The sequence below is a fragment of the Jaculus jaculus genome, chromosome 9, assembly GCF_020740685.1.
Source record: "Jaculus jaculus isolate mJacJac1 chromosome 9, mJacJac1.mat.Y.cur, whole genome shotgun sequence".
NCBI lineage: Eukaryota > Metazoa > Chordata > Mammalia > Rodentia > Dipodidae > Jaculus > Jaculus jaculus.
The window spans coordinates 114,068,948-114,096,596 of NC_059110.1; the positions used below are offsets into that span (position 1 = coordinate 114,068,948).

The 27,649-nt window shown below is 49.2% G+C and overlaps 1 protein-coding gene across 3 annotated transcripts in view; it reads right to left on the reverse strand.

Annotated features, from left to right (window-relative positions):
* The window catches only part of Acly (ATP citrate lyase), a 53,522-nt gene extending 31,083 nt beyond the window's left edge, over positions 1 to 22,439 (reverse strand). The window contains exons 1-12 of one of the 3 annotated variants that reach the window (XM_045158189.1): positions 22,284 to 22,439; positions 18,487 to 18,668; positions 17,387 to 17,509; positions 15,515 to 15,577; positions 14,888 to 15,078; positions 14,359 to 14,438; positions 12,947 to 13,077; positions 11,919 to 12,037; positions 10,637 to 10,773; positions 9,917 to 9,978; positions 7,272 to 7,389; positions 812 to 966 (exon numbers count right to left, since the gene is read on the reverse strand). In XM_045158189.1, coding sequence (XP_045014124.1) covers positions 812 to 966; positions 7,272 to 7,389; positions 9,917 to 9,978; positions 10,637 to 10,773; positions 11,919 to 12,037; positions 12,947 to 13,077; positions 14,359 to 14,438; positions 14,888 to 15,078; positions 15,515 to 15,577; positions 17,387 to 17,509; positions 18,487 to 18,645 — 1,338 coding nt within the window. In that variant the 5' untranslated portion in view covers positions 18,646 to 18,668; positions 22,284 to 22,439. Of the gene's footprint in view, positions 1 to 811; positions 967 to 7,271; positions 7,390 to 9,916; positions 9,979 to 10,636; positions 10,774 to 11,918; positions 12,038 to 12,946; positions 13,078 to 14,358; positions 14,439 to 14,887; positions 15,079 to 15,514; positions 15,578 to 17,386; positions 17,510 to 18,486; positions 18,669 to 20,889; positions 21,115 to 22,283 lie in introns of those variants that run through there. The other 2 variants (XM_045158187.1, XM_045158188.1) reach the window with 2 other exon arrangements.
* Between the last annotated feature and the right edge of the window lie 5,210 nt (positions 22,440 to 27,649).

Below are 27,649 nucleotides of genomic sequence, written 5' to 3' on the forward strand. Positions count from 1 at the left end.
GAGGACAACTTGGGACGCTGGTCCCTGCCTTCCACCTGGCATGAGGTACTTGTTCACTGTTGGTTCATCAGGCTAGTTGACCCATGAGCTTCCAGAAGGTTCTACCATCCCCCACTCTAAGGTGCACTGTATTATAGATGCTCAGGTTACAGTGTCAAGCTTTACCTGCGACCTGGGACTCTGAACTCAGGTATTCACATTTGAATGGCAAGCACTGTATTCACTGACCCATCTCCCCAGCTTTATTTCAGATAGAACCTAGCCAGCATGGTGGCACACATCTTCAATCCTAGCACTCAGGAGTCTGAGGTGGAGATTACTTTGAGTTCAAGGCCACTTTGAGACTACCTCAAAATAAAAGAAAAAAAAAGGACTGGAGAGAGGGCTTAGCTGTTAAAAGACATGTGCCTATGAAGCCTAAGGACCTAGGTTCGACTCTCCAGGTCCCACATAACCAGATGCACAAGGTGGTACACGCGTCTGGTGTGCCTATTCTCATTCTCTCTCTTGCCAGGCATGGTGGTGCACACCTTTAATCCCAGCACTTGGGAGGCAGAGGTAGGAGGATCACCTTGAGTTCTAGGCCACCCTGAGGCTACATAGTGAATTCCAGGTCAGCCTGAGCTAGAGTGAGACCCTACCTCGAAAAACCAAAAAAAAAAAAACCCAAAACAAACAAAAATACTACTAATCATGGATCAACCTCCCCTTTAAGTCTCCTAAATCCCTACATGCTAGATAGCACACTATCTTGAATCAGAGAAGGGAAGAAGTATCTTTCTTCTAAGGTGGAAGAAAGGCTGGCACCTACCGATGTGCTCCCACTGGCATTGAGGAGGAAGTTGGCAGTGTGGGCTGCTGTGGGTGGCTGGTTGGGGATGGGTCGGTGGCCCAAGGCCATACCCACTATGGCCGTCATATGAGTCTCTGTGCCAAAGACGTGGATAGGAATTCCAGTAGTCTTCCCTGTGAGAGAAGAAAAAAAATCATGATTCAAGTATTGAACCAAGTGACCCAGTCCACAGGACTCAGCAAAGGCCCCTTTACAGCCTTGCTGAATCGGCCTGGTACTTTTGGTGCAAGACCAATTATTCAAGATAATTTAGCTGTCAAAATTCCACTGTGGAACAAGTCTTTCTAAAGATCACCCGCTGAGCCAGGTGTGGTAGCGCACGCCTTTAATCCCAGTACCCAGGAGGCAAAGGTAGGAGGGTCACTGTGAGTTCAGGGCCACCCTGAGACTACATGGTGAATTCCAGGTCAGCCCTACCTTAAAAACAAAAGTAAGTAAAAAAGATCACCTGCTGAGAAGAAAAGGAAACAGCAGCTTTCCTGGCAGGCCTCCGGTGACTGACAAGTCCGCTGCTGCGCACCTCTGATCACAGCCTTCATGCTGGCTCTGCACTCTCCTCTCCGCCCTCCTCACCCGTGGCTGGCAGTGCACCAGCTTCCCAGCCTGATCCCTCTGTTCCCAAACACCCTTTGCTGGTTCCCTCAGGACACTGGCCTTGCTCCTCCCTCTGCATGGAGTCAGGACTTTCCCTTGGATATGTCCCCGCCCCCCTCCCCCATTGCTGAGGTCAGCCCAGGGGCCACCCACTTAGAAACACCTTCCCTGTCCCCCACATCTCCATGCCCTAGTCTTTGTATAGATCCCTAGCTGACAGCATCCTCTTCATGCAAATGCTCCTTTGGTGACATGCACTGGACTCCCGCTGGGCATGGCCCCCAGCACCTCCATGTGAACTAATCAATACTGGCACTTGATCCCAACCACGTCCAGTGATTTGGTTGCCATGGGTATCAAATTTGGAAAAATGGGAAGATGGAAAGGTTTTTATTTTTTTTTTTTTCTTCCCCAATCAGAGGGCTAGGTCACTAGCAAAAGCATCTCCTGTCACCACCACCTGGAATGTCATATAAAGAGAATTGCTGGGGCTGGAGAAATGGCTTAGCAGTTAAGGCGTTTACCTGTGAAGCCAAAGGATCCAGTTTGATTCTCCAGGGCCCACGTAAGCCAGATAAACAAGGGGGTGCATGCATCTGGAGTTCTTTTGCAGTGGCTGGAGGCCATGCCGTGCCCATTCTCTCTCTCTCCCTCAATATATAAATAAATTAAATATATGTATTCTTTAAAAGAATTGCTGTTAGCAGCTGTTTCCACTTCTACACTGGCTGCCCTTCTGTCTCATCTCCTCTCCTCCCGGAAGCCAAACTGTGCTGCCTCACTGCTCAACAATGACTGCCACGTCAGGATCACAGCCAGGTCAGGCCAGGACCTACATACCGCCCTGTCTGTCTCCCCTCTCCCTTGTCCCCCGTCCATGGCTTCACTGACAGTGTTCCACCTCCCCACAGACCCACTGCAGAACCTGTGAGTTCCTCACAGGTGTCACCCCTGAGGTCTTTGCTCAAATGCCACCTTTTTTAGTCACCCCATCCTTGTCCCTACTCGACTTACTTCATGGCATTTGGCATGCCTTGACAGTATGGTCAACTTTGAGACCTGGAACCCAACACAGCACAGGGCACAGAAAAGGCATTCTGTCTTGTCAAACTTGGAGTTAAGTGACAATGCTTTCTTGCCCGCTTCCAAGTTTAAAGACAGGTACCCAAGCTGGGTGTGGTGCCACACGCCTTTAATCACAGCACTGAGGGAGGGAGAGGTAGGAGGATTGCTGTGAGTTCAATGCCACCCTGAGACTATGTAGTGAATTCCAGGTCAGCCTGGGCTACAGTGAGACCCTACTTCGAAAAAAAAAAAAAAAAAAAAAGAAAAAAGTCAGGTACTCCATCAGGGGTTGGCAGAGGATGGAAGCAGGAGAGAACTGCGCATCCTCTAGTGGAAATGGGAAAGCAGGAAGGAGTCAGAGAATGTCAAGGAGGCATGCCACCAACTCTCAAGGTCAGAGGGAAATAAATCCATCTTGGGGCTGGGAAAATGGATCAGCGGGGTTAAAGGTGCTTGCTTGCAAAGCCTGCTGGTCAGGGCTCAAGTCTCAATTCCCAAGCCACCCACATAAGCCAGACACAAAAACTGGAGCAAGTGTATGCATTCATTTGTAGTGGCAAGAGGTCCTGGCACACACCCATTAAATACACACACAGAGAGCACACAAATGAGGGGGAAAAAAAAAGACACCTTCTATCGTGGAAGAGGTGGCTGAAAGAATGAAAGAGCCAAAGGAAGGGTAGGACTCCTTACAACGTGCTCCCCCCAGACACAAAATGGCCTGGATATCCATGACCTCACAGTGCCTGACACTACCTACACAAGACCGTCATAATAGGAGGAAAAAGTCATGACATCAAAATAAAAGAGAGACTGATTGAGATGGGGAGAATGGAGTTTCAAAGGGGAAAGTGGGGGGAGGGAGGGTATTACCATGGGATAATTTTTTATAATCATGGAAGTTAATAAAAAAAAAATTTGAAATGAAAAAAAAAAAGGAGAAAAAGAACAAGGCCAACCAAAAATCAGTAGACAGGAAGAAATAATAAAGATTAGGGCAGAAATTAATGAAATAGAAACAAACAAAAAAAAAAATCCAAAGAATTAATGAAACAAAGAGTTGGTTCTTTGAAAGGATAAACAAGATTGATAAACCCTTAGCAAATCTGACCAAAAGAAAGAGAAGAGACACAAATTAATAAAATCAGAGATGAAAAAGGTAATATCACAACAGATTCCAGAAAAATTCAAAAAATCATAGGGACATACTATAAAAGCATATATTCCACAAAGTATGAAAATCTAAAAGAAATGGATGATTTCCTTGATTTATATAACCTACCTAAATTAAATCAAAATGAGATTAATCACTTAAATAGACCTATAACAAACATGGAGATCTGAACAGTTATCAATAATCTCCCAACTAAAAAAAGCCCAGGCCCGGACGGATTCACTGCTGAATTTTACCAGACCTTTAAGGAAGAGCTAACACCATGGATTCTTAAGCTTTTCCAGGAAATAGAAAAAGAAGGAATTCTACCAAACTCCTTCTATGAAGCCAGCATCACCCTGATACCAAAACCAGGCAAAAATAAAACAAAAAAAAGAAAATTACAGACCAATCTCCCTCATGAACATAGATGCAAAAATTCTCAACAAAATATTGGCAAACAGAATACAAGAGTATATCAAAAAGATCATTCAAGCCGGGCGTGGTGGCACACGCCTTTAATCCCAGTACTTGGGAGGCAGAGGTAGGAGGATCGCCATGAGTTCGAGGCTACCCTGAGACTACATAGTGAATTCCAGGTCAGCCTGGGCTAGAGTGAGACCCTATCTCAAAAAACCAAAAAAATAAAATAAAATAAAATAAAAATAAAATAAAATAAAAAGATCATTCACCCTGACCAAGTAGGCTTTATCCCAGAGATGCAGGGATGGTTCAATATATGCAAATCTATAAAATGTAATACATTATATAAATGGGTTGAAGGACAAAAATCACATGATCATCTCATTGGATGCAGAGAAAGCATTTGACAAAATCCAACATCCCTTCATGACGCAAGTCCTACCGAGACTGGGACTAGAAGGAACATATCTCAATATAATAAAGGCTATTTATGACAAGCCTACAGCCAACATATTACTAAATGGGGAAAAACTGGAAGCTTTTCCACTAAAATCAGGAACAAGACAAGGGTGTCCACTGTCCCCACTTTTATTTAATATAGTTTTGGAAGTCTTAGCCATAGCAATAAGGCAAGAGACACACATAAAAGGGATACAAACTGGAAAGGAAGAGATCAAGTTATCATTATTTGCAGATGACATGATTCTATACATAAAGGACCCTAAAGACTCTACTAGCAAACTGTTAGAGCTGATCAAAACCTACAACCATGTAGCAGGATACAAAATAAATACACAGAAATCAGTAGCCTTCATATATGCTAACAACAAACACACAGAGGATGAAATCACAGAATCACTCCTATTCACAACTGCATCAATAAATAAATAAATAAATAAAAAATAAAGTACCTTGGAATAAACCTAACCAAGGAAGTAAAGAATCTCTACAATGAGAACTTTAAAACACTCAAGCGAGAAATTGCAAAAGACACTAGAAAGTGGAAAAACATCCCTTGTTCCTGGATTGGAAGAATCAATATTGTGAAAATGGCAATCTTACCAAAAGCAATCTACACATTTAATGCAATCCCTATCAAAATTCCAAAGGCATTCTTCATGGAAATAGAAAAAACAATCCAAAAATTCATTTGGAATCACAAAAAACCTTGAATATCCAAAATAATACTGAGCAACAAAAATAAGGCTGGTGGTATCACCATCCCTGATTTTAACCTATATTACAGAGCCATAGTAACAAAAACAGCATGGTACTAGCACAAAAACAGACATGTAGATCAGTGGAACAGAATACAGGACCCAGATGTAAGCCCAAGTAGCTATAGCCACCTGATATTCGATAAAAATGCCCAAAGTACTCATTGGAGAAAAGACAGCCTCTTCAGCAAATAGTGTTGGGAAAACTGGATATGTATCTGCAGAAAGAAGGATGAAAATAGATTCTTCTCTCTCACCATACACAAGAATTAAGCCCAAATGGACTAAAGACCTTAACATCAGACCTGAACCTCTGAAACTGCTAGAGGAAAAAGTAGGGGAAACCCTTCAACATATTGGCCTAGGCAAAGACTTTCTGAATACAACCCCAATTGCTCAGGCAATAAAACCACAGATTAATCACTGGGACCTCATGAAATTACAAACATTTTGCACTGCAAAGGACACAGTGAAAAAAGCAAAGAGGCAACCTACAGAATGGGAAAAAAATCTTTGCCAGCTATATATCTGATAGAGGATTAATATCTAGGATATAGAAAGAACTCAAAAAGTTAAATAATAAGGAGCCAAACAAGCCAATCAAAAAATGGGCTATGGGGCTGGAGAGATGGCTTAGCGGTTAAGCGCTTGCCTGTGAAGCCTAAGGACCCCGGTTCGAGGCTCAATTCCCCAGGTCCCACGTTAGCCAGATGCACAAGGGGGCGCACACGTCTGGAGTTCGTTTACAGTGGCTGGAAGCCCTGGCGTGCCCATTCTCTCTCTGCCTCTTTCTCTGTCACTCTCAAACCAATAAATAAAAAATTTAAAAAAAAAAAAATGGGCTATGGAGCTAAATAGAGCATTCTCAAAGGAAGAAATACGAATGGCATATAAGCATCTAAAAAAAATGTTCTTTATCACTAGTCATCAGGGAAATGCAGATTAAAACTACATTGAGATTCCATCTCACTCCTGTCAGATTGGCGGGAAATGCAGATTAAAACTACATTGAGATTCCATCTCACTCCTGTCAGATTGGCCACCATCATGAAAACAAATGATCATAAATGTTGGCGGGGATGTGGAAAAAGAGGAACCCTTATACACTGCTGGTGGGAATGCAATCTGGTCCAGCCATTGTGGAAATCAGTGTGGAGGTTCCTAAAACAGCTAAAGATTGATCTACCATATGACCCAGCTACAGCACTCCTAGGCATATATCCTAAGGACCAATCTCATTTCCTTAGAAGTACGTGCTCAACCATGTTTATTGCTGCTCAATTTATAATAGCTGGGAAATGGAACCAGCCTAGATGTCCCCTAACTGACGAGTGGATAATGAAGATGTGGCACATTTATATACAATGGAGTTCTACTCAGCGGTAAAGAAAAATGAAGTTATGAAATTGCAGAAAAATGGATGGACCTGGAAAGGATTATACTAAGTGAGGTAACCCAGGCCCAGAAAGCCAAGCGCCACATGTTCTCTCTCATATGTGGATCCTAGCTACAGATGATTGGGCTTCTGTGTGAGAATGAAAATACTTAGTAGCAGAGGACAGTAAGTTGAAAAGGAGACATAAAGGGAAGAGAAAGGAAGGGAGGAGGGTACTTAATAGGTGGATATTGTATATATGTAAGTACAATGATTGAGATGGGGAAGTAATATGATGGAGAATGGAATTTCAAAGGGAAAAGTGGGGGGGGGGAATTGCCATGGGATTTTTTTTTTTATAATCATGGAAAATGCTAATAAAAATTAAAAAAAAAAAAAAAAAAAGGAGCCAGGTGTGGTGGCGCACACCTTTAATCTCAGCATCTAGGAGGCAAAGGTAGGAGGATTACCATGAGTTAGAGGGCACCCTGAGACTACATAGTGAATTACAGGTCAGCCCAAGGTAGAGAGCAAGACCCGACCTGGAAAAACCAAACCAAAACAAAACAAAAAATCAGTAAGTCATCTTACCCACTTCTCCCATCACCCGTAATCCCTCTTGATAGTTGGGGCCACCTCTCCGGACAAAGATTGTGACTTCATGCTCCTTCAGGGGACCCTGGTAGTCTCGAATCGCTCTCACAATGCCCTAGAAAGCCAAAGGGACAGAGACAGTGATTAAAACAAGGCAGTCAAAAATCAACTATTCATAACCACAATAAAAATACAAACCATGGGCTGGAAGATGGCTTAGCGGTTAAGCACTTGCCTGTGAAGCCCAAGGACCCTGGTTCAAGGCTCGAGTCACCAGGACCCACGTTAGCCAGATGCACGAGGGGGCGCATGCGTCTGGAGTTCGTATGTGGTCGCTGAAGGCCCTGGCGCACCCATTCTCTCTCCCTCTCTCTCTGCCTCTTTCTCTATCACTCTCAAATAAATAAATAAACAAAAACACAAACCATGTAACAGGTGTGTATGACCAGGATTGCTTCTCACAAAACATGGCAGGCTCTGGTGATGAAGGACTACGCAGGGTCACACGTGTGCTGAGAGAACTACGCAACACACTGCTGAGGTGGGACCACGGGATATCCAAAAACCATTCTCTTCAACACATTGGGGCCCTGGGCTTCCCCACCAGCGGGGCTGGCTGGTCTCTCTTGTTCTGGTTGCAGTCACTCTTTTCTCATACTGGGTTCTACGAAAGGCTCCTGTGTTGTGAAGATACAGTCTTCTTCAATGGCAAAGCCATTCAGGCGGTGCCCGGCAGAGAGCAGCTCGTACAATGGTTATCTACCCAGTCTGGAAAATGGGAGGCCACGAAGGTGCACATACTCCTGATCCTCCAGAGGGCTGGTTTATGAGACTAATGTCCAGCTTGTCTCACCCACAGCATTTCACAGGACCTGCAAATCTAACTACTTCTTCAGCAAGTGTTGTCTGTTATTTCCATGTTAAAACAAAGCTGAATTAGATCCAACGAGGGAGATCCTGTTGTAGCAGGCCTCATGGATCATGGCCCCTCACTTCTGGAAACCTCGACTTACAAGGCTGACACTATTCACATTCTTTTTTTTGTTCGTTTTTTTTTTTATTTTATTTTTATTTATTTATTTGACAGAGAGAAAGACAGACAAAGGGAGAGAATGGGCACGCCAGGGTCTCCAGACAGTGCAGATAAACTCCAGACACATGCACTACCTTGTACATTTGGCTTACGTGGGTCCTGGGGAATCGAACCTGGGTCCTTTGGGTTTGTAGGCAAGTGCCTTAGCTGCTAAGCCATCCCTCCAGCCCTCGTTTGTTTTTTTGATGTAGGGTCTCACTCTGGCCCAGGCTGACCTGGAATTCACTATGGAGTCTCAGGGTGGCCTCGAACTCACGGTGATCCTCCTACCTCTGCCTCCCAAGTGCTGGGATTAAAGGCGTGCACCACAACGACTGGCACTATTCATATTCTTAAAACATGGACAGAAGTACTATATGAGGCATGTATTTCTGAAGAGCTGCACCAAGCGGAACAGCAAGGAATGATACACAGGCTCCTAAGGAAGCTAGCTTGAAGGAGAGAGGACTCTCAAGACGTGTAAGTTCTGTCATATTTCTTTATTTAATATATATTTTTAAAGCAAGCGTGTGTGTGCGTGCGTATGTACGTACGTGTCAGGGCCTCTTGCCTGTAAAGGGAAAGCCAAATGCTTGCACCACTTTTTGGGTCCGGCTTTACATGAGTAGCTGGGAAGTTGAACACAGCCTGGCAGGCTTTGCAAGCAAGTACCTTTAAAAGCTAAGCCTCCTCCCCAGCCTCCTCTGACATCTTGTTTATTTTTATTTATTTATTTTTTTAAGATAGGATTTCGCTCTGGCCCAGGCTGACCTGGAATTCATGGCAATCCTCTACCTCTGCTTCGGAGTGCTGGAATTAAAGGCATGCAACACCACCATGGCCTCTGACATCTTTTGTTTGTTTGTTTTTGTTTTTCCGGGTAGGTTCTCACTCTAGCTCAGGCTGACCTGGAATTTACTCTTGTAGTCTCAGGGTGGCCTTGAACTCACGGAGATCCTCCTACCTCTGCCTGAGTGCTGAACTAAAGGCGTGCGCCACCATGTCTGACCTCTGACATCTTTTTAAAACATGTGCCCAGGGCCTGATCCATGGATAGGGACCCACACTGATAGGACCTTGGCTAGATGAGATCATCAAACATGCTGTCCACATTTCCACCTTTCTGAATAGGGGCAGGTGATGAAGGGATAAAAGAGCCACAGGTGCAGAGCACCTAGAGTCAGTGGTGAGACTGAACACCATCAGGCCATTGCTCCCAGAATCAGTTCTGAGATGAAGAAAAAGCAAAATATCAACTTTTCCCTATGTTTCGTCAGGTGGGAGACGCAGGTTCCAGCAATCATCTGCTGCCTGCACAGACACACAGAGCTTCGGAGCCACATCTATTACAGTGTTCTCTGCACCCTCAACAAGGGTCCCAGAGGTGAGGTTAGTCTCCAACACCAAAAAAAAAAAAAAAAAAGGAAAAACCAGAGAGACACAGACAGACTCTGGGTCCTAGGGCCCTTACCCAGACTAGGGTAATGCATGGAAACTTGCCTCTGGCTCAAACTCTGCTTCCCCTACACCCACTTTCCCCAGAAACCATGCCACTGCTGCCGCTGGTTACCTTGAAGGTGGCAGCGACATTGGTGAAGTTTGCGATGCTGCCTCCGATTATGAGGATCTTGCCTGGATTTGGAGTAAAGGAAAAGTAAAAAAAAAAAAAAAAAAGTTAGAGAGGCAGGCTTGAGCGTGGGGTCCCACAAATTCAACTGTGAGGATCTCCCAACTCCTTCACGCAGGGAGGGAGCGGGACGGTCCTCGTCTTTATCGCTCTGCTCCTCTCGGCACCCAGCGGTGGCCAATCAAACTCCCAGATCGCTACATCACCCCCGTTGGGCAATCAGTTCAGTTTCATTTTTCTGGATACCTCAGGTGAGAATTTCATTCTTTCTCTTTAGCTTGTAGAGAACTGACAGATCCAAGCCCAAAACAATGAGTAGGTGGTACTGAGCCAAGGTCTGGTGATAAAAGGAGGGGCACTAAGGTCTGAGTTTGCACAGATCAGAGCAAGAGCAAGCTATGACTGCCTTTCTTCCTCCCTCATCTCTGCTTAAAAGGCTGGACTACACACGTCCTCCTCGTACAACAAGAGCCCCACCTAACTGATATCAATGTCCATATGCAGTCAGGAAAACAGAGATGCAGAGAATTAATGCCCAGCCCAAATCACAAAGGACCAGGACCACAGCCTCGGGGACTCCTGACCCATTTCTCTTTTGCACACCGAGGCTTCCCGGGAGACACTGTGTGTATGTGTGCACACACACACATGCCAGTGCCTCACCATCTGGGTGCTTCTCTCGTGTCATCAGGGAGAGGATGGTCTTGGCGTAGTCATAAGTCTGCTGCTCGCTGGGGGCACCCGAATACTCCCCGTAGTTCGCAAGCTCATTAACACCCCCAAGATCACAGATGGTATCACTGCCAGAGAGACAAGAGAACTTCAGGGCTGGCTGCAGAACCCACCTCTCAGACCCACAACCCTCAGCCTCCACGTGACCCTCATCTGAAGACCAACAGGCTCTGTGAGTTCCCCAGGCAGAGCAGTCGGCCAGCTCCCAGGGCACCAGGGCACCTACGCAACACTGGGTAAAATGAACAATGAGCACCTGGCGTGACACAACCCAAACGCAAGAAATGACGTGTTGCAAGAGCTCCCCAGTGGAGAAAAGTGCTGTAGCCAGAGCGGCAGGGAGACTGTGGCAGGTCACACATTTACCGTGCCTACAGCGCTTCCAGAGAAACAACTAGTAATCACTGCAAAGGGAGTACATGACTGCAGTGTTTCTACAGGGTAAATAAAACAGTGTGAGATTTACAGAAGATTTACAGAAGCAGTACAATGCCAGGGGAGAACACAGTACCACGCTCAGGAGGGTGACCTGGGGGACACGGGGCGAGAAGCTTTCACCTTCTAGTGCATTTTCTGTAGTTGTCATACTTTTTGTTGTTGGTTGTTTTGCTTTTTGTTTTTTGAGATAGGATCTCACTCTAGCCCAGGCTGGCCTCGAACTCAGTGATTCTCCTACCTCTACCTCCTGAGTGCTGGGATTAAAGGTGCCACTAACACCTGGCCTAGAGTTGACATGCTTTTGTGGGGGACACACATCACTAATTCTAAGATTTAAAGCTCATAAAATAATGTCATTTTAGGGGCTGGGGTGATGGCTCAGTGGATAAAGGAGCTTGCTTGCAAAGCCCACTGGCCTGGGTTCGATTCCTCAGCACCCACGTGCAAAGCTAGATGCAAAAAGTGGAGCATGCATCTGGCGTTCCTTTGCAGGGGCAAAGAGATCCTGCAACACCCATGTGTATGTAGCGCACATACACGTGTGCAAATAAATAATAATAATAATAGTATGTCATTCTGAATTAAGGTTTCAGGAAACACCGCGTGGAGGCAGCTGCCACCAGCACCACCACACCCACCTACCCAAGAGCCACTCGAAGCCTTCAGGGATGTCACTGCTTCCATCTATCCCATGAGTCCCTGGTCTACACCACGTGAGAAACCAGAGAGCCCAGAAAATACACGTGAACACCCTCTGCACGCCCCTTTCTGTCACCTGTACACAACAGAGGCACCGCCCCCAGCCACCATGGTCCAGATCCTCCCCTTGGGGTTCAGCAAGGTCAGCTTCAGGCTCGCTCCACTTTTGGCATCCAAGTCTGCAATGTAGGCTTCCTGGGGAACAGAGTGCAACAGGCAGCTGTTGGACATGCCCTTCACAGGGTGCCAGGCCCCAGGCCCAGGCTCCTCTGCCTGAAGGCACATGAAAAAGTTACTCACCACCACAGTGGGGTGAGGGAGAGAGGACTGTGCAGGGCCCCGATACCTGGGATACAACATGATGGCATCTTTTTTTGGTGGGAGGGTTCAAGGTAGAGTCTTGTTCTAGCCTGGGCCGACCTGGAATTCACTATGTAGTCTCAGGGTGGCCTTGGACTCATGGCAATCCTCCTACCTCTGCCTCCCAAGTGCTGTGACTAAAGGGGTGAGCCACCACGCCCAGCAGCATCTTTTTTTTTAAATTAATTAACTTATTTATTACAGCAAGAGAGGACAAATTTCCCGACTCCATTTCCTGACTTCAAGTCCAGGCCCCGCTATGCCCACCTTCTTCCACAGTGCCCTCCCCTCTGGCACCTGCCCTCAGTCTATCCTCGCCCTCCTCCCCTTCACAGCCTTTCCCCTTCCTCAAGCCTGGCTGGATTACTTCACTGGAGGCCTGATCCTACAGAGAGGATGGTGTGGGAATCAGCAATTAAAATTCCCAGCAAGTGGTCCAGAGAACCGCCTTCCCAACAGGATTAGGGGGAGCCAGTTGGAATTATCCAGAAGCAACAAATCAAGTTAAGAGCCCAGGGAGGTTGATTGAGAGCAAAGTCTAAAAGGATTTCTGGCCAGGATTCAGAGGCTTGGCTGATTCCCACTCCCACCCCCACCCCACTGGGATTTTAAGAAAATTAAATGGTTCTCGGACTTTCCCTGCCAAATGCATAGCTCAGAAGGGGACTCAATGACTGTCTGAGGTGAGTCATCCTGGCTGCTGGCCCCCATCACCCTCCATCTTCCTCTCCAGACCTGCCTTACCTCTGGATATGCCTCACGCCCAAAGGGGGGAGGGAATTCTATGTCCCCCCACTTCACTTTGCAGATGTAGTCGGCTGTGGCATCCACCTTGGCTGCCAGGTCAAGGATATAGACGCCATCTCTGGTCACCACTGGGAGAGAGTAGCAGCAGTCAGACCCCAGCACCAGGAAGAGCCGATCCTCAGCTTCCCGATCCCCCCATCACACAGCCCCAGCTCCCCACTATGGGGCCCCACACATACCCACAACCAGAAACAGGAATAGCCCTCACGGAGACCCTGCCTTCCCCAGGTCAAAGAAAAACAAATCCTACCTACCAGAACATTCCCCATTCCCTGACCTTCTGGTCAAAGGACAAAGATCTATATGAGTTGCCACGGCAGTTTTCAGACATCTTTATAAAACACTATCATACTCCCTGTTTAGGCCCATCAACAGCCATTCCAACTTACAAAGTGTTTGCTGGAGGCATAGCTCAGTGGCAGAACGTGTGTACCCACTGCTGTCAGATGACCTCCTAGGTACATATACATCTCGGGCCCCTGGGGTCCAGCTAGGGAAGTCTCAGTGTCAGGTGGTGCAGGAAGCCACAGGGTGCCCGGGCCCCGGGCCAGCAGGATTCATTTACTGGGCATCTATCTTCCTTCTCCCACAGGCCATTTAGCTAATTAAGTTAGCATACTGCCATCTGGCACATTAGAGGGGCTGCGTCCTCAGCTGGAATCTGATTCAGTTTCTCGGCTTCTTGGACTTTGCCCTGACAGCCCCGGCCAGAACCAGCCCACACCACCTGCTTCCTTCACAGCCTGACACCCGGCAGCATAGCAAGCTCTTCCCCCGGTGGGGAGGGGAGGGGGCTGCGGTCAGTGAATGATTGACCAGCTCCTGGAGAGGGAGGAATGGGGGGGCCTCCAATGCACTGGGAAGATTAGACCCCAGCCTTGGGAAGCCTAACCCATGGGCAGAGACAGAAACCCACTCAGACCAAAGCCAGGACTGACATAGCACAGGACAAATTAAAGCTGAAGGAATAAGTTGGAGTTGGTTAAAATAGATTAATTACAGCCTTTGGAGACTTTTGAGGTGTGGTAGTGCATGCCTTTAATCCAGCACTTGGGAGGCAGAGGTAGGAGAACTGCTGTGAGTTCAAGGCCACCCTGAGACTCCATAGTGAATTACAGGTCAGCCTGGACTAGTGAGACCCTACCTCGAAAAAACAAAACAAAACAAAAAAATACAGTCTTTTGGAAGCTCAGAAATAGCACTAACTGATCTTGAAGATCCCTCCACACCCATACATACACACACAGAGAAAGAGAGAGGGAGGCTGGTATTGTCCTTTAGCAAGGGGGGATGGACTCTGAACACCCCGGTGCAGGCGCCGGGACCCCTACTCCGTCAAAGCTCATTACCAAGGGGGTTGATCTCAAGGTAGGTAAAGTACAGGTCCTCATAGAAATTGAAGAGGCCGGAGATGAAGCTGGCTAGAATTCTAAAGAGGAGAGGGAGAAGGACCAGTCAATCATCGGGAAGCAGGCTTTGCATGCTTGCCCCCTCACTGACCCCTACCCCCACAGCCATCTTTCACTGCCACTGACAGCCCAGTTGACAACCCGTGCCCCGCGGGCCCTCACTGTCTGCTGCTGACCCGTCTCCCTGGATATCGCTCTTCAGACACGGAGGCGGAAAGGAGCTGTCAGGCCCAGATCTGGAGGAGACCGATGCCAGACAGTCGGGGGCAAGAAGGTGAGGGGCACCCTGAGGTCTGGGTGTGAGCCGGTGCTCCCCCGCGTGGGGCGCTCTTGCGCAGGACAAGGCTGTGCCTATCACCTGCTCCCACCATGCAGGGAGGACCACTGTCTCCTCCGTTGGGTACACAGAGCCCACTGCACTGGTCCCCTGTCCCCACTGCCCGGCCCCCCACCGTCCCTGCCACTCAACTCTTTCTTGTCTTCAGGGGCGTGGACCAACAGGTGTCTCTTGATGTCCTCGGGGTTCAGCTTTTCATCCACACCAACGAGCAGCTTCTGGGCTTTGGCGTCCACATCACCCACATCCACGCCCCCCTCATGGTGGAACAGGACGTAGTCCCCTTCTCGGGTGGCATAGATACACACGTAGAACTCTTCGGCCTTGCAGGTGAAGACAGCATGAGGCAGGAGAGGGTGATGAACTGGTTAGTGGGGCTCAACCCATGGGGTCCCATTTCTAAAGCCCAGTAGGAAGCATTCACCTAGGAAGACCTGTCTGCCACCCTCCCCCTCGGGGATGAGAGTTAAGGTCACTACTTCGCTAGCCACTCAGTGTGACCCCATCTGGCTAAGGAGCCTCTGCCTTCAGTTCTTCTCATCCCAACATCAGAAGTCCCGTTACCTGCCTCGTTCTGCTGTGCTGCGAACTCAACCCTCTCCTTCATCCCCGGACTCCCTGCAGGTCTGCAGTGGGCTCGGACCCTCAACACGGCTTCGAAGAGCATGCGCCCTGAGCTTGACCTCTCTCCCTTCGTTATTTTAGGGGGACAAACACCATGCTCCAGGATGGAGATCCAGCTGTGTGCCGCTCACATACCTGAGTATGGGGGACGAAGGGCTCGATCAGAAAGTTCTTAAGGAAGCCTTTGGCCTTGCCAACCTAAGGGGAAAATGAGGGAGATGAAATTTAGATGCTCGTCATGTCTTACACCCCAGGACAGGAGGAGATGGGACCCAAGCACTAGCATCACAACACCTGGCAAAGAAAGATCTCTTCAGAACTCAGGACAGTGGATCACAGATCCCTAAGCTCAAGAAGCCCTCATGAGATTCCCTCTTTCACCCTTGCCTTGGCCAGCTGTGCTTTTATGTGTGACGGCCTTGCACGCTTGCTTGGTGCCTCCTCTGGAGGGTGAGCTCAGCACTGCTCCACCCCAGAAAGCAGAGAGTCAGAGTCGCCTCCCTGCCAGCCAGGCCACAAATTAAAGGGCTCTCAGACAGCTCAAGGCTAGTCCCGAGTCACGCAGGAAGATGGAGGAGCATGTTGCTTTGTCCACCTTGAGTCAGGCAGTGACCCGGTCTGAGGACGTGAGTCCAGGCCTTGGGGGAAGGACCAGAGCATGGCTGAGGACAACTTTTCTGCCCAGTGTTTCCTGGCTGAGAACAGCAGGCCTGCCGAGCTAATCAGTTTGAGTGGGTCCCTGGCGGCCGATGAAGCGAGACAGCCTTCAGCCCAGCGTCCCGAAGCCCCCGCCAGCCTGCCTGTGCGTCACTGCTGAGTCAGGGACCAGACGGCGATCCATCAGGGGTAATGAGGCGCTCCTGCCGGGTCAACACTGCTGTCAGCTCCGTGTCCCCGACACCTCCCCCACCACAGCTGAGACACGAGCAGGACGTGTTCCCTATGGACACTATTCAGGCCCCAGCCCCAGCTTCTTCTCCCCACGGGATGCAAACTCAGAAGTTGGATTTTCCTGCTTCTGGGGCCCATGAGCAGCTTTCAGACTTCCCCTTCACTCAGGAGGGCCAGAGAATGGGAAACAAACAAGAGCTGCTTTGAGTTAGACCAGTGAGGAGGAAGATGTCTCCATAGCCAAGCAGGAGAACAGTCCATCCCTGACTTAAGCTCCCCAGATGGGTACCAGTCCCTTCAGAACCCGCCAAGCCAGGTTGTGGACATACATCCTTCCCAGGCGAGGCTAAGCTTCAGCCACTCCCCCTTCCCCCCACAACCTCCCAGCTCTCTGCCTCCCTTAGGGGAGAAGAGAGAGAAATTTATGCCAGGCATGGTCACGCACGCCTTTAATCCCAGCACTAGGGAGGCAGAGGTAGGAGGATCACTGTGAGTTCGAGCCCACCCTGAGTGAATTCCAGGTCAGCCTGGACTAGAGTGAGACCCTATCTCAAAAAAAAGAGAAGAAAAGCAAAAGAAAGAAATACAAATTTATCACTGAGCACTACTTACCCTTCCTAAACTCTCTCAACTACATAGTTGAAACTAATCACTGAGCTGGGAGAAGAATTGAATTTACTCTTCAGCATTATTAACTGTCTCATTCAAGGTTCTTGGCCCAATCTCTCTCTCCTGCCTGATTCGGCATCTCTCTCTCTTTTTCATCTCGTTTTCCTCCACCCTCTTTGGTATGTATGTCATCACAAGCTACCATGACTGTACTTAGAAACCAGAAAGAAAGCAGTTCGCAGAAGGAGCCTCGGAGTCCCATCTCCATGATGGCTGTTAAAGAAATAGGCCACTTCCACCTGACTGCCCAGTTGTTCTTTCACAGTAAAGCTTGTCTGAGCCAGTAACACAAACTGCCTAGATGCCCTGACGGGGAAGCTGGAAACGAGCACCGAGCCTGGCCCTGTAGCTTAAGTCAACAGGGCAGAAGGGCTCCACACTCCTGCCTTCTCCCCAGCTGCTGTGTGACCCTAACATACCCACCCCTGACAACACGCCCAGACTCACCGTGGCCTCGTGCCCCAGGCGTGGTTTCAGCCAGGACTTGACCCCATCCAGGGTGAGGTTAACCCCGACTAGGCCAAGCTTTCCTCGCCGCTTGATCAGCTGGTCTGGTTTGACTACCAATTTCTGGAACGAGAGGGGTTCAAACTCAGAAGAGGGAGAGGGTAATACAGGAAGTGAGTCTTTCCGAGGGCTTTTGAGTCACTCCACTACCAAAGGTAACTCATTTATCCACCTGGTTCCGTACCTGACGCTTTTCTCCACCTACCCCAGCAGTCAAGAAGGACCTGGCCCAGAGGAGCTTGCTCAGTGAACATGCAGTAAATGAGGGGTCGCCTATGCTCACCATGTGACACACTAGCTGCTTCACCGAAGCACACACCTGGGACATAGGACAGCCCCCGTGTTCTAAAGACAAAGCGAGACAACGCACCAGGCCAAAACAGCCCAAAGCTCCCATGACAGAAAATGTCCCACCTCCCTCACTGTCTCGGAGTGCGAGAGAAGAAACCCCTACCACGGGGCTCGGTCCTGGTCACTGGGTCCTGCTAAAGAAGCCTAAGGGATTCCCCATCGATGCCATGCAGGGCTCTGAAGAGCCTCTACTCGAAGCTGCTCCTCCATGGTCCACCATTTTCCACAAAGTATGAGCTCGCACTTCCTAACTGGCCTCAGATGCTCGACTTTTGGTAAGGAAACTGAACACTTGTTTCATTTTATTGATCATCTACTAAGTACCAAACAGCACACTAAATGCTTCCTGGCGGTGTTGCAAATCCTCACAGCTCACAAAGTATCAGCCCTATTTGACAGGCGGCGAAATCTAAAACTCAAAGGAACTGAAATGACCTGCCCCAGGCCACATGGTTCATAAACTCAGAGCTGTGATTCGGATTCCAGTTTGTCTGGTTCCAAGACCATGCCAGGGTACCTCAGTAATACAGAGCTCACAGCAAACCTGGGACCATGCTCAACCCCCTGCACACACAATGCAGGCAACCAGCAGCCACGTGACCCCTCGGGACACCTCCGGTAACTCCGCTGCTTCGTCTTCCTCACGCCCTGGGCTGGGCAGATGGGTCCTGGGTGGAGGCAGGACTCACCTGGCTGAGCAACCAGGGGTGGTCCTGCAGCAGGTGGGCCCAGTCTGTGTCAGGAGTGACACGGGCATACTTGAACCGGTTCTGGATGGCTGAGGTGGTGCAGATGTATTTGTACAGGAGTTCTTTGCCGGTCTGCTCCGAAATCGCCTTGGCTGACATGGCTGCAGGGGGACGTGCTGTACCTGCCAGGATGAGAGGAGCTGGTCAGTGCGGGCCCCAAACATTGAAATCAGATGTTGGCTTTTCTGGAGGGGAAGAAACACGACAATCCCAACAGGCTGGATGGAGTGAGACATCAAGCGGCAGAAGCACAGCCCTGGAGATAACAGTGAGGGAAGCTGGTGGAGAAACATGAAGGTGGCAGCAGGTGTGGTAATCCTACCAGCTTGGAGGCAGAGGCAGGGAGGATCAAGAGATCAGAAGTTCAAGGCCAGCCTCAGCTACATGAGATCCTGTCTAAAAAATTTTTTAAAAGCAACAGCAAAAGAATGACAGAGGCAATTCTCCAGGGAACTCTTGGCCTGACCTTAACCCTGTCTCTATTCCCTCTGGGTAAACTAGCTCAGCCACAACCATGGTCAGCCCAGAGCAAAGGGTATAGAGCAAAGGGGAGGCCAGGGTTTGACTTAAAATCTGAAAACTTACCACCAATGAGGCGGACACGCACTTCGAAACATTCTCAGGTCCCCCAACCTGTGAGGGGCACAGCTGGAATTGCCCAGGCTGGCCTTGCTGTCCCATGTCCCATCTCCTCCACACTCTGACTCACTCACACACACACACATCCCTCTCAACAGGCCACAAGCCAGGCTAGGAAGTTTACTTAGCTTCAAGGCCCTGGCGGTATGGAGGTATGTCTCTGAGGACACTGGATTCCCACCCTTGAGTGCAAGCAGACTTGGGGCGGAGAGCTGTGATCTACAGTGCGTCCCACCCGCCCCACTGAGTCACTCAGCTGCTAACTTAAGAGCAAAGCAGAAGCCTCTCTGGGGACCACCCTGCACTTGTCACTTCTTAGTCAGAGCTAGAGACGTGGTGACCTGAGTAAAGAAACTCATCTCGGGAGCTGGGGTAGCACAGTGGTAGAATGTTTGCCCACTGTGCATAAGGCCCTGGATTTGGTCCGCGGGTGGGGGTGGGGGGAGATCCTCTCCTGAGGTCTTAGATAAGGAATCACAGTCTAGAGGGAAAAGAGAATTTGAACAGAGCAAGTCCAGGAAAAGATACAACATCCTGACAGAAAGACCATTTTGCTAAGGAACAGGATTCCTTCACTTCAGGAGAGTCTGTATTGAGAATTCTTGCAAGACATGCCTACTCTCCCCTAGAATTACTTAGGGAAACAAAGGGTTTGGAGAGATGAAGATGGTAAGGAAACAGTCCCATATGCCAAGTACATGCTCAGATCTCTCCTCTTGTCTCCAAGAAAGGCCCAAATGGAAGCTGTTGAATTTGCTGGACAGAAGAAAAGTCAAGTACAAATACAGGAGGGTGGAGTTCAGGAACTGGCTGGTTAGACATGTCCAAGAAGGTCGTAAGAGTCTCCCTTACAACTCAGGGAAAGCCAGGGTCCCAGGGCCACACTGTACCCACCCCCAGGACCCTGTCAACAGGCCGCACTGTCGGGATTTCAGGTTCTAATCCTGGCTGGGCTGTATCCCTCTACATCCAGCTGACAACAATGGGTGTATTCAGCCTGAGGTCCAGCCCCAAGTGAAGCAGCCAGGAAGGGTTTCAGAGGGGACCTTCCCTGTACAGGGCTTTTCCTGACTTGACTTGTGGCTCCTTCCCAGTGAGCTGCTCCACCCAGCCCCACTGCCCCACAGTCCTCCACCCCACCCACTCCAGCTCCATTTCTCAACCTTCTTGACTCAGACCAGAAAAACTGGTCCTGAAATCGAATGGGTACACCCCCACCCCCTCCCAAACAGACAGCAGCCCAGGGCAGGTGGAGAAGGGGTAGGGGGCGCAGCGGCTCACCACCCTCAGCCCATCAGGCACATTGGACAAGAAAGAGGGATGGCACACTCCGGGAGAAAGGAAGTCCCTTGGCCAAGTCTCTCCAGACACAAAGTCTGACGCTGCCAGTACAACAGTCCCCAGAATCCAGCACCTCCCAAAATAGACCCAAGACCCAAGTGCTGAAAAGACAAGGGACAGAAAAGTGACCTTAAGCAACTGGAGGAGATGACAATTCTCTTGAGTCCTAAATCAAAGAGCCTATCTCCATGGGGGGGGGGGGGAGTGATGGGTAGGAAGGAAAACACAACAGGGAGATGATACAGGACAGAAAAGGTCTGTCAGTATTCCACAATGAAGTGTGGCACCAGAGCACTCCGGCTCAGACGGGCAGGCTGAGACAGCGGTTCACAGAATGACAGGGGAGAGAGTCTTGTCTCTCACCAGTGACGATGAGGGCCACAAGATTATGCTTGGGATGAGGGCGGGGGTCTTGGTGAAAATCAATCCAAAGGTTAATCATTCCGTGGCATCTTCAAGACTCTAGGGCAATGGCTCTTTGAGGTCTCATTCTTTTCGGAATCTCAAAAGCCTGGAAAACTGTGCTCATATTCGAGTGTGCATATGTGACTACAGGACTCTATGGTCTCCAGACTGATCAGCAGGTAAGAAAGAAAAGGGGGTGGCGCACGCCTTTAATCCCAGCACTCAGGAGGCAGAGGGTAGGAGGATGGCTGTGAGTTAGAGACCACCACGCTGAGACTCCATAGTGAACTCCAGGTCAGCCTGGGCTAGCGTGAGACCCTCCCTCGAAAAACCAAAATGAAAAAAGAAAAGTCCCATAGTTTGTGCTGTGACAATAGGACAAGCTGGGACTGGGGAACGTACCCTCTAAATCTGAGGCTGCCTTTCTCAACAGCTATGTTGTCAAATTTGTGATGGTTTGTTTCAGAGCAGAGCTGGGACTCTTCCCCCCCACCAGCCTCCCCCCCCCCCCCAGGGACCTTTTAACGGGAGAAGGCTGGAGAAAGAAGGTCTTCGGCCAGGCTCGACAGGAGGGCGGCGACAGCATCCTTTGCATTTCCCCCCCTACAACCCACCCCTTGCCTGGTCCACACTAATTGGACAACCCCGCCGACCATCTGTCGTTTAGGGGTCCGGCCCGATCTGAGCTCCTTAGCGGGGGAGAGCGCTCCCAGCACCATCGCTCCCGGGCCAAAAGGCCTCGGGCACCCGCGTGGCTCGGCCCGCTCCCTCCGCTTGCACACCAAGCTAAACGGATTCTGCACAGAACTACAGAACTGATACCGACGGGCTTGTGAGGCCGTCGCCTTTTCTATTTCCCACACCAGCATCCAGTGGGGAACCCGGATGGGGCAAAAAAGTGACCTCCTCCTCCCCCCAACCCCCCAAAAAACCACAAAACACAAAAAGCCCGAGGAGGCTCGATAGCTGCCCCTGGGTGGAGCTGAGAAGAGCCAGGACGCGGCAAAGGCAATCCGGAGGAGGGGAAGAGAAGCAAGGTCGGCGGCAAGCCCCGTGCAAACTCCCGGGAACTGAGACGGGCGGGGGGCGGGGAGGGGAGGAGGGCAGCCACGCGGCCGGCAGCCGCGGGCGCAGGCTAGCATAAACCTAAGACTCGTCCCCCCAAAAAATAAAAATAAACTTCCGAGCAGGTGCAAAGGAGGGCGCGTGAGCTCCAAGCCAGCGACAGAGAGGTGGTTCCGGGTTGGAGAAGGGAGGCAGGAAGCTCGGGGGGGGGGGGGGGGGGGGGGGGGGGGGCGGGGGGGGGGTTCTCGCCCGCGCAAAAAAAAAAAAAAGAGAGACGCACGACTCACCTCTCCACGAAAGCCCAAGCGCGGTTCTCCCTCCACGAGCCCAGGCTCAACGCGACTTCCCCGGAGCGCTCCAGCGGCCCGCAGCCGCCCGGGATCCGGCTTTTGTCCCGGTCCTAGCGGGCTCCTCCCCGGCCCCCATCAGCTCAGGGAGGGAGCGGCCCCGCGATTGGGCGCACGCGGTCCCTAGCCTGAGCGCCAGGCTCCTCCCCATTCGCTGCCGCGGTGACCCGGCCTTGGGGGCGGTTGCGGGGAATGCTGGGACTTGTAGTCCTCGCACTGGGTCGGGGTGGGGCGGGGCCGGGGAGGCGGAGCTTCGTATGGGGAGATGGGCCGGGCTGCAAGAGGAGGAGAACCTACGGGGCTGGGGGCCGTGGCCTGATCGCTTCAGGGGCCGGGCCGGCAGCCACTTGCACGTTAAGGGAGGGGGTTATTGGCCCAAATGGCTGTAATATTTCTTTCGGGACCTTGGCCGTCTCCCTTTCTCCCGTGCGAGAAACTGACGTTCAATGTATCCCATGCACTAGTAAGGTGCAACATCAAACTCTCAGATGGGTTAGATCCGCTTTTTTTTTTTTTTTAAGCCCGGTGTCTGCTTTTCATTCGCACAAGGCGCCACCCCCCTCTCCTCGGACCCGCCCCTGTTGAGTTAGGTAGGGCTAGGCTGTGAGTCGAGGCTACCCTATCAGACCGCCCAAAACCTCAGCGCCTATCTGGGTGGAGCTGAGAATTCACTAGAGATTCAAGTATTGGGCTGGCGAGGGCAGGGGGAAGGGGCCTATCTTTCCAACATCTTGTTGTCCGCCCAGCTTCACACTAAGACATTGGAAATTTATTTAAATCACCGCCTCCTCCACTTTGTGCTACCTGTGAGACAGACTGTATTTTCCAAACCAAAAACTGGAACGCCCAGTCTGACAGGTGTCTGCGAACTTGTGGGGCAGAACATATGAAATCAGACAGCCCTAGAAATGAGGACATAGATTTAGTGCCCCGACGTTCTGCAGCTCCCTTAACTGCACTTTAGTCCTCTATGGCTCTGAGGATACTTCCTGAACTTAACAACTGTCCAGCTCCAGGAAAGAGGCCAGAATCATTCACTAATCGGCTCAGGTGATGCATCAGCCCAGGGTGCAGGGAGTCAGCAGGCCTGTGCCCCTGCCAAGCACCCTGGGTCAAATGCTCCCTGCAACAATATTGCAACACTCTGATGGAAAAACACTCTCACAAGCCCCCCCCTCCCAACTCTTTGTAGCCAGCAGTTGGATAGCTGAACATGCTATCAGTGTCTAACCCAAGTGTGTTCCCTGATAATGTCATTTTCTGATTCCTTCCTTCACACTCACCTTTTTTTAAAAAATGTTATTTGCAAGGAAAGAAAGAAAGAAAGAAAAGGAAGGAAGGAAGAAAGCATGCCAAGGCTTCTTATCACTGCAAATGAATTCCAGATGCATGTGCCACCTGGTGCATCTGACTTTACCTGGGTACTGGGGAATCGAACTCAGGTAATAAGGTTCTGCAAGCAAGCACCTTAAACCACTGAGCCATCTCTCCAGCTCCAAGAAGCACTACTCACCCTTTTGAAATTGCAGCTCATCAGGCCTAGAGAGTCTTCTACTCTACAAAGATTGAGTCTTCCACCTCCACGAAGGGCGGTGGGGGGAAGCACCTTGGGGAGATGGCACGGTAGCCATCATTATTGCTACACAAGCATGAGGACCTGAGCTCCAATCCCCAGAGCCCATGTAAAGCTGCACATGACAGTGCGTGTGTCTCTAATGCTAGTGCTCCTACAGCAAGATGAGAGGGAGAAGCTTGCTTGCCATGAGTTCGAGTTCACTCTGAGACTACAAAGTGAATTCCAGGTCAGCCTGGGCTAGAGAGAGACCAGAGCTTACCTTGAAAGACAACAGCAACAACAAAAATCTTGCCAGGTGTGGTGGTGCATGCCTTTAGTCCCAGCACTCTGGAGGCAAAGACTAGGAGGATGCCATGAGTTCAAGGCCACCCTGAGACTACATAGTGAATTCCAGGTCAGCCTGGGCTAGAGTGAGACCCTACCTCAAAGAAAAAAACAAAATCTTACCGAGTGGTAGACCACTACGTACCAGCCAGACAAATACCGCAATAATGACTGCTATGGAGTAGTCAACTTGTGTCTAATTAGATTTCAGGCCTGATCCACAGGAGGAGGAATTCACACCTGGTACTGAAAAACCTAGTCAAGGGCTAAAGAGATGGCTTAGCAGTTAAGGCGCTTGCCTGGAAAGCCTGAGGTCCCAGGTTTGATTCTCCAGTAACCATGTAAGCCAGATGCACAAGATGTCGCTGTTATGCCCAGATTGCAGACTCCCCAAAGACCACCAAGAGAGTTGGACACGTATGCAACAGCAAAGAGCTTTATTTGGGGCTTAAGCTTGGGCTCCAGACTTTACCAACGCAGTGGGTCCATCCAAGAGCCCCTGAATGGCATCTAAGAGGAGTTTTTATTAGGTTCAAACAAAGAAAAGGGGAATTTCCAATGTAGCAGTTCCATGGTTGGTTGACATTTAGCAAGAGCATATATGTTGCAAGCTGATTGGCTACATAGTAGCTGAGAAACGTTAAGCAAATTTATCTATAGTCACAAGAGCCACAGGAATGTATAACATCTACTTGGTCCTTTTTGATTGGTCTGTTACAGGGATTATTTTGGGTACTGAGCAGTTTGTGGTTGTTTTTCCCAGTAACTGCAAAGTGCTGTGTCAGTAAATTGGGCCCTGCAGGGCAACAGAAACTAAGGCCTATTAATACATTTAAAATCTATCATGGCGTTACTTTGGTTTGGGCTCTTCAGTCGCATGCTTCTGGAGTTCTTTAACAGTGGCTGGAGGCCCTGGCATACCAATTCTCTCTTTTCCTCTTTCAATAAGTAAAATAAATAAATAATTTTGTTTTCTTTTAATGCTGGGAATGATGGTGCACACCTTTAATCCCAGCACTTGGAGGCAGAGGTAGGAGGATGGCCTTGAGTTTGAGGCCACCTTGAGACTACATAGTGAATTCCAGGTCAGCCTGGGCTAGAGTGAAACCCTGCCACAAAAATAAATAAATAAGTGAAACCTAATCAAAAGCTTATGCATAAGGAGGCCATAGGCCCTAGCAGGGAAGCTGTTTGACGGAATGGATATGTTGGGCCCATCAGATCGCCATCTCGGTTTATGTTTCTGCACCTAGAATAGTGCTGCTGTCACCTTCAGCTAGAGACATTTCATTTTGTAGTTGGTAGTGACAACTGGCGACACTCAAATCTCATAAGTGACTATCAAGTGCTCAGTGACAAGTAAACACCTCTGTCACCTCCTCCAAGTCTCAGGGAACATTGCAAAGAGCAGTAGAAAGAATGAAAGAGTCAGAGGGTGGAGAGAAGTGCTATCAAATGCCTTCTGGACATGGCATGGCTTGTTGTGTTCATGGCCTTACAGCCATTGTTGTCACCTGCACAAGATTTGGCCCATCAACATTTCCTTATTGATGATGGAGGAGGGAAAAAAAAAAAACATCAACATATAGCAACATATAGAAGAAGCCGGGCATAGTGGTGCACACCTTTAATATCAGGACTCGGGAGGCAGAGGTAGGAGGATTGCCATGAGTTCAAGGCCAGCCTGAGACTACGTAGTGAATTCCAGATTCCAGACCAGCTTGGGCTAGAGCAAGACCCTACCTCAAAAAACCAAAGACATAAGCCAGGCGTGGTAGTGCACCCTTTCAGTCTCAGCACTCAGGAGGCAGGGGTACAAGGATCACCTTGAGTTCAAGGCCACCATGAGACTACATAGTGAATTCCAGGTCAGCCTGGGCTACAGCAAGTCCCTACCTCAAAAAAAAAAAAAAAAAAAAAAAAAAAGATAAATGAATAAATAAGACAGCTGGAGAGATGGCTCAACAGTGTAAGCAGCTTGCTGGAAAGCCTCATGGCCTGAGTTTCATTCCCCAATATCCAGATACACAAAATGGTACATCTACCTAGAGCTTCTTTGCAGGGGCAAGGGTCCCTGGAGCACCCATTCTATCTCTCTCTCCCTCTGCAAATTAATAAATAAAATTATTTTTTTATTTTTATTTATTTATGAAAGAGAGAAGAGGTAGAGAGAGAGAGGGAGGGAGAGGGAGAGAATGGGCACACCAGGGCCTCCAGCCACTGCAAACTCTAACACATGCACCACCTTGTACATCTGGCTTACGTAGGCTCTGGGGAACTGAACCTGGGTCCTTTGGCTTTGCAGGCAAGTACCTTAACTACTAAGCCATTTCTCCAGCCCCAGATTATTATTATTATTATTATTATTATTATTATTATTATTATTTTTTGGTTTTTCAAGGTAGGGTCTCACTCTAGCTCAGGCTGACCTGGAATTCACTATGTCATCTCAGGGTGGCCTCAAACTCACAGAGATTCTCCTTCCTCTGCCTCCCAAGTGCTGGGATTAAAGGCGTGCGCCACCATGCCTGGTTTCTAAAATTTTAAATAAATAAGTAAGAAAGAGAGACAGAAAGAGAGATCCTACTTCAAGCAAAGTGGAAGATGAAGACCAATATCCGAGGTGACCTCCACATGTGTACTGTGACGCATGAGCACTCCCACATTCACACATGTAAAACACACACACATCATAAACACGTAAAAAATATATTTAAAGAGGATTGGAGAGATGGATTAGTGGTTAAGGTCCTTGTCTGTAAAGCCTAAAGACTCAGGTTTGATTTTCCAGGTCCCATGTAAGCCAGATGCACAAAGTGGTACATGCATCTGGAGTTCATCTATAGTGGCTAGAGGCCCTGGTGCACCCATTCTCTCTGTCTCTCTGTCTCTCTCTCTCTGTGTTTCCCTCTCTGTCTCAAATAAAAATAAAAACAAAAAATACATATTTAAAGAAGGGCTGGAGAGATGGCTTAGTGATTAAGGTGCTTGCCTATGAAGCCTAAGGACCTATGTTTGACTCTCTAGGTCCCATGTTAGCCATACACACAGAGTGACCCAAGCACACAAGGTTGTACATGTGCACAAGGTGGTGCACGTGTCTGAAGTTCAATTTCAGTGGCTGGAGGCCCTGGCACACCAATTCTCGCTTTTGCATAAAATTTTTTTAAAAAGGCCAGTCTGTTGGGCTTATCTAAAAAAAAAAAAAATAAAGAAAACAATCACAGGGAAACAGATATTCATCCAGGTGGAAGATATCTGTTAATTTGGCAAGTCAATAAAAAGTAAAAACACAGCTGAGCATAGCACACACCTTTAATCCCAGCACTTAGGAGCAGAGCTAGGAGGTTCCGTGAATCTGAGGCCATTCCAGTTCAGCCTGGGCTAGAGCGAAACCCTACCTCGA